The sequence below is a fragment of the Opisthocomus hoazin genome, unplaced genomic scaffold (genome assembly GCF_030867145.1).
Source record: "Opisthocomus hoazin isolate bOpiHoa1 unplaced genomic scaffold, bOpiHoa1.hap1 HAP1_SCAFFOLD_318, whole genome shotgun sequence".
Lineage (NCBI taxonomy): Eukaryota > Metazoa > Chordata > Aves > Opisthocomiformes > Opisthocomidae > Opisthocomus > Opisthocomus hoazin.
The window spans coordinates 26105-32054 of record NW_027448783.1 but is presented as its reverse complement, the minus strand read 5'-3'; the positions used below and the strand labels follow the sequence as shown (position 1 = coordinate 32054).

Genomic DNA, 5950 nt, shown 5'->3' with positions numbered 1-5950 from the left:
TCCAGCATCTCCCTGCAAGCTCCAGCATCGCCGCACAAGCTCCAACATCACCCCACGAGCTCCAACACCATCTCATGAGCTCCAGCATCATCCCATGAGCTCCAACATCACCCCATGAGCTCCAGCATCACCCCACGGGCTCCAGCATCATCCCACGAGCTCCAGCATCATCCCGTGACCCGTGACCTCCAGCATCATCCGATGACCTCCAGCATCTTCCTGCAAGCTCCAGCATCGCCCCACGAGCTCCAACATCACCCCATGAGCTCCAGCATCATCTCATGAGCTCCAACATCACCCCATGGGCTCCAGCATCGCCCCACGGGCTCCAGCATCATCCCACGGGCTCCAGCATCATCTCATGAGCTCCAGCATCATCCCACGAGCTCCAGAATCATCCCACGAGCTCCAGCATCATCCCGTGACCCGTGACCTCCAGCATCATCCGATGACCTCCAGCATCTTCCTGCAAGCTCCAGCATCGCCCCACGAGCTCCAACATCACCCCATGAGCTCCAGCATCTCCCCATGGGCGCCAGCATCGCCCCACGAGCTCCAGCATCTCCCTCCCTGTGAGCTCCACCATCATCCCGTGAGCTCCAGCATCATCTTATGAGCTCCAGCATCATCCCATGGGCTCCACCATCGCCCCAGGAGCTCCAACTTCACCCCATGAGCTCCAACACCATCTCATGAGCTCCAGCACCACCCCACGAGGTCCAGCACCACCCCACAAGCTCCAGCATCTCCCTCCCTGTGAGCTCCACCATCATCCTGTGAGCTCCAACATCATCTCATGAGCTCCAGCATCATCCCATGGGCTCCAGCATCACCCCAGGAGCTCCAACTTCACTCCATGGGCTCCAGCATCATCCCACGAGCTCCAGCATCATCCCACGAGCTCCAGCATCATCCCGTGACCCGTGACCTCCAGCATCTCCCTGCAAGCTCCAGCATTGTCCCATGAGCTCCAGCATCACCCCACGAGCTCCAGCATCATCTCATGAGCTCCAGCATCATCCCACGAGCTCCAGCATCGCCCCATGGGCTCCAGCATCATCCCATGAGCTCCAGCACCACTCCACGAGCTCCAGCACCACCCCACGAGCTCCAGCATCTCCCTCCCTGTGAGCTCCACCATCATCCTGTGAGCCAGCATCATCTTATGAGCTCCAGCATCACCCCACGAGCTCCAGCACCGCCCCACGGGCTCCAACATCATCCTGTGACCCGTGACCTCCAGCATCTCCCTGCAAGCTCCAACATCATCCCGTGAGCTCCAGCATCACCCCACAAGCTCCAGCATCATCCCATGGGCTCCAACACCATCCCATGAGCTCCAGCATCTCCCCGTGAGCTCCAACACCATCCCACGGGCTCCAGCATCATCCCATGGGCTCCAGCACCACCCCACGAGCTCCAGCATCTCCCTCCCTGTGAGCTCCACCATCATCCCGTGAGCTCCAACATCACCCCATGGGCTCCAACATCATCCCATCGGCTCCAGCATCACCCCACGAGCTCCAGCACTGCCCCACGAGCTCCAGCATCATCCCGTGATCTCCAACATCACCGCACAAGCTCCAACATCACCCCATGAGCTCCAGCATCTCCCTGTGAGCTCCAACACCATCCCACGAGCTCCAGCATCACCCCATGGGCTCCAGCATCATCTCATGGGCTCCAGCATCACCCTATGAGCTCCAGCACCACCCCATGAGCTCCAGCATCACCCCATGAGCTCCAGCATCTCCCTCCCTGTGAGCTCCACCATCATCCTGTGAGCTCCAACATCATCCCATGAGCTCCAGCATCACCCCATGAGCTCCAGCATCTCCCTCTCTGTGAGCTCCACCATCATCCTGTGTGCTCCAACATCATCTTATGAGCTCCAGCACCATCCTGTGAGCTCCAGCACCACCCCGTAGAGCACCCCGGGCTCTCCACCCACACCCCGAGCACCCTCCGTCCCGCCGCGGCCACCGGCTCACCTGGGTGACCTTCTCGGTGACGTTGTGTGTGCGCTCCTTCAGCTTGGTGGGCGCGATGATCTCCTTCTCACCGGGCGGCGCGGCCAGGCAGGGGTCGGCCCGGAGGTCCACGAAGTTGAGGGAGATCTGGGGGATCCTGCCCAGGGCGCGGGCGCGCGCCAGCTCCGAGTCCGAGGTGGAGCTCAGGAGGACGCTCCGGACGGTGGCCACGGCCCCTGGGGGGGGCAGGGTCACCACGGGGGGGGGGGCACCCCACGGCCCTGGTGACCCACGGGTGGGGGGGGTCCCGCAGCGGGCGAGGGGAGCTCTGGGGTGGGTGAACCCCACGGTGGGGGAGGGGCGAGGGGAGCCGGGGTGGGGGGGGGGTCTGTGCCCCCCAGCCAGGCGCTACGGGACCGCGAGCCGACCGCTTGCCACCGCTAATTGCTGATTTAATTATTTTCCCCTTCCTTAATGAGCTTGGTGGGATCGGGGGGCTAACGAGGCGGCCACAGCCCCCCAAGACCCAACAGCTTGCCATAATTAATCGTTAATTTAATTATTTTCCCCTTCCTTAATGAGCTTGGCAGCCGCAGCGCCCCCACCTGGCCACTTGCCATCGTTAATTGTTAATTTAATTATTTTCCCCTTCTTTAATGAGCTTGGCGGGATCGGAGGGCTAACGAGGCGGCCACAGCGCCCCTGACCCAATCTTTTGCCATAATTAATCATTAATGTAATTATTTTCCCCTTCCTTAATGAGCTCGGCGGGATCGGGGGGCTAACGAGTTGGCTGCAGCGCCCCCCACTGGACTGCTTGCCATAATTAATCATTAATTTAATTATTTTCCCCTCTCTAATGAGCTCGGCGGGATCGGGGGCTAACGAGGCAGCTGCAGCCCCCCAAGACCCAACAGCTTGCAATAATTAATCGTTAATTTAATTATTTTCCCCTTCCTTAATGAGCTTGGCAGCCGCAGCACCCCCCACCTGGCCACTTGCCATCGTTAATTGTTAATTTAATTATTTTCGCCTTCCTTAATGAGCTTGGTGGGATCGGCGGGGGGGGGGGGGGCTAACGAGGCGGCCGCAGCGCCCCTGACCCAATCTTTTGCCATCGTTAATTGTTAATTTAATTATTTTCCCCTTCCTTAATGAGCTCGGCAGGATGGGGGGGGGCTAACGAGGCGGCCCCAGCCCCCCAAGACCCAACAGCTTGCCATCGTTAATCATTAATTTAATTATTTTCCCCTTCCTTAATGAGCTTGGCAGCCGCAGCGCCCCCACCTGGCCACTTGCCATCGTTAATTGTTAATTTAACTATTTTCCCCTTCCTTAATGAGCTCAGTGGGATCGGGGGCTAACGAGGTGGCTGCAGCGCCCCTGACCCAATCTTTTGCCATCGTTAATTGTGAATTTAATTATTTGCCCCTTCCTTAATGAGCTTGGCGGGATCGGGGGGCTAACGAGGTGGCCACAGTGCCCCACCGAACAGCTTGCCATAATTAATCATTAATTCAATTATTTTCCCCTTCCTTAATGAGCTCGGCGGGATCGGGGGCTAATGAGGTGGCTGCAGCGCCCCCCACTGGACTGCTTGCCATAATTAATCATTAATGTAATTATTTTCCCCTCCCTTAATGAGCTTGGCAGGATTGGGGGCTAACGAGGCGGCCACAGCCCCCCAAGACCCAACAGCTTGCCATCGTTAATTGTTAATTTAATTATTTTCCCCTTTCTAATGAGCTCGGAGGGATCGGGGGCTAACGAGGTGGCTGCAGCGCCCCCCACTGGACTGCTTGCCATAATTAATCATTAATTTAATTATTTTCCCCTTCCTTAATGAGCTTGGCAGCCGCAGTGCCCCCACCTGGCCACTTGCCATCGTTAATTGTTAATTTAATTATTTTCCCCTTCCTTAACGAGCTCAGCAGGATCGGGGGCTAACGAAGTGGCCACAGCCCCCCAAGACCCATCAGCTTGCCATAATTAATCATTAATTCAATTATTTTCCCCTTTCTAATGAGCTTGGCGGGATCGGGAGCTAACGAGGTGGCTGCAGCGCCCCCCACTGGACTGCTTGCCATAATTAATCATTAATTTCATTATTTTCCCCTTCCTTAATGAGCTTGGCAGGATTGGGGGCTAACGAGGCGGCCGCAGCCCCCCAAGACCCAACAGCTTGCCATCATTAATTGCTAATTTAATTATTTTCCCCTTTCTAATGAGCTCGGAGGGATCGGGGGGCTAAGGAGGCGGCCGCAGAGCCCCTGACCCAATCTTTTACCATCGTTAATCATTAATTTAATTATTTTCCCCTTCCTTAATGAGCTCGGTGGGATCGGGGGGCTAACGAGGCGGCCACAGCCCCCCAAGACCCATCAGCTTGCAATAATTAATCATTAATTCAATTATTTTCCCCTTCCTTAACGAGCTTGGCAGGATCGGGGGCTAACGAGGCGGCCGCAGCCCCCCAAGACCCAACAGCTTGCCATCATTAATTGCTAATTTAATTATTTTCCCCTTTCTAATGAGCTTGGCGGGATCGGGAGCTAATGAGGTGGCTGCAGCGCCCCCCACTGGACTGCTTGCCATCATTAATTGCTAATTTAATTATTTTCCCCTTCCTTAATGAGCTCGGCAGGATCAGGGGGGGCTAACGAGGCGCCCGCGGGGGTTCTCCTCAAATCGACGCCTATCGCGACAGCGACGGCCTCTCGCGAGCACGCGGCCCCGTCCCTAACGCAGCGGCGGGCGCTGACGGCCCCGCCCCCCCCTCCCCACGCCACGCCCCCCCCCACGTGCCCGTACCCGCGCCGGACCCGCGTCGCGCCTCGTGCCCGCGTCGCCCGCGCCACCGCTTCTCGCCCTCGCCCGTCGCGACGTCGTCGGCGGAGGACGCGCGGCGACGGGCGGCGGGGGGCTCGGCCGCCAGGTCCTCGGGTTGGGGGTCCCCCGGGCTGGCGGGGGGGGGGTCCTCGGCGTCGGATTCGCCGCTCGGCTTCGAGAAGTCGACGACGACGTCGGGCGGCGCGGGGGGCGGCGACGCTTTGCCCCCCGCCAGCGCCAGCAGCGCCGGGAGCTTCATCCGGAAGGATCTGCCACGGCCTGGATGGGGACAGCGGTGGGGTGGGGTGGGGGTCTGCTGGGCAAATCCCCCTCCCCACGCCGCGGCGTGCCCCCCTACCTGCGGGGAGCCAGGCGGCGGGGGGCACGCGGTGGTTGGCGGGGGTGGGGTGGGGGCTCCGTCCCCGTCACGGCCTCGAAGTTGAGGATGAACATGATGACGGCGCCGGCCTCGTTCTTCACCGGCACCACGTCCACCAGGCAGAGGAAGCAGCTGCCTGCGGGGGGGGGGGTCAGCGCCGCGGCTGGGGACCCCCCCCCCTCATCCCCCACCCCCGGCTGGGCACCCCCTCCTGACCCCCCACCCCGGCTGGGCACCCCCTGCTGACCTCTGACCCTGGCTGGGCACCCCCTCCTGACCTCTGACCCCGGCTGGACACCCCCTCCTCATCCCCACCCCCATCTGGGCACCCCCTCTTCACCATGACCCCAGCTGGGCACCCCCTCCTGACCCCCATCCCGGCTGGGCAACCCCTCCTGAACCCCCACCCCAGCTAGGCACCCCCTGCTGACCTCTGACCCCAGCCTGGGACCCCCCTCCTCATCCCCCACCCCCGGCTGGGGACCCTCTCCTGATCTCTGACCCCGGCGGGGTACCCCCCCCTCATCCCCCACCCCCAGCCGGGGACCCCCTCTTGACCCCCCCACCCCGGCTGGGCACCCCCTCCTGACCTCTGACCCCAGCTGGGCACCCCCCCTCATCCCCCACCCCCAGCTGGGCACCCCCTCTTGACCTCTGACCCCGGCTGGACACCCCCTCCTCATCCCCACCCCCATCTGGGCACCCCCTCTTCACCATGACCCCAGCTGGGCACCCCCTCCTGACCCCCATCCCAGCTGGGCACCCCCTGCTG

The 5950-nt window shown here is 60.7% G+C and overlaps 1 protein-coding gene across 1 annotated transcript; it reads right to left on the bottom strand.

Moving 5' to 3' along the window:
• Window positions 1-1877: 1877 nt before the first annotated feature.
• LOC142359341 (uncharacterized) lies at window positions 1878-5238 on the bottom strand. The gene is made up of 3 exons (XM_075412002.1): window positions 5158-5238; window positions 4782-5078; window positions 1878-2206 (listed from the first exon to the last, which is right to left on the bottom strand). Exons 2-3 carry the CDS (start codon window positions 5056-5058, stop codon window positions 1878-1880), a joined length of 606 nt encoding a protein of 201 aa, XP_075268117.1. The 5' UTR covers window positions 5059-5078; window positions 5158-5238.
• Window positions 5239-5950: the final 712 nt, after the last annotated feature.

Bases quoted from the DNA above. Each gene is read 5' to 3' on its own strand.
- LOC142359341 (XM_075412002.1), bottom strand. From the start codon at position 5,058: ATGAAGCTCCCGGCGCTGCTGGCGCTGGCGGGGGGCAAAGCGTCGCCG. The intron at 2,207-4,781 runs GTACGGGCACGT...TGCCCCCCCCAG, and splicing joins GCGACGCGGGTCCGGCGCGG to GGGCCGTGGCCACCGTCCGG.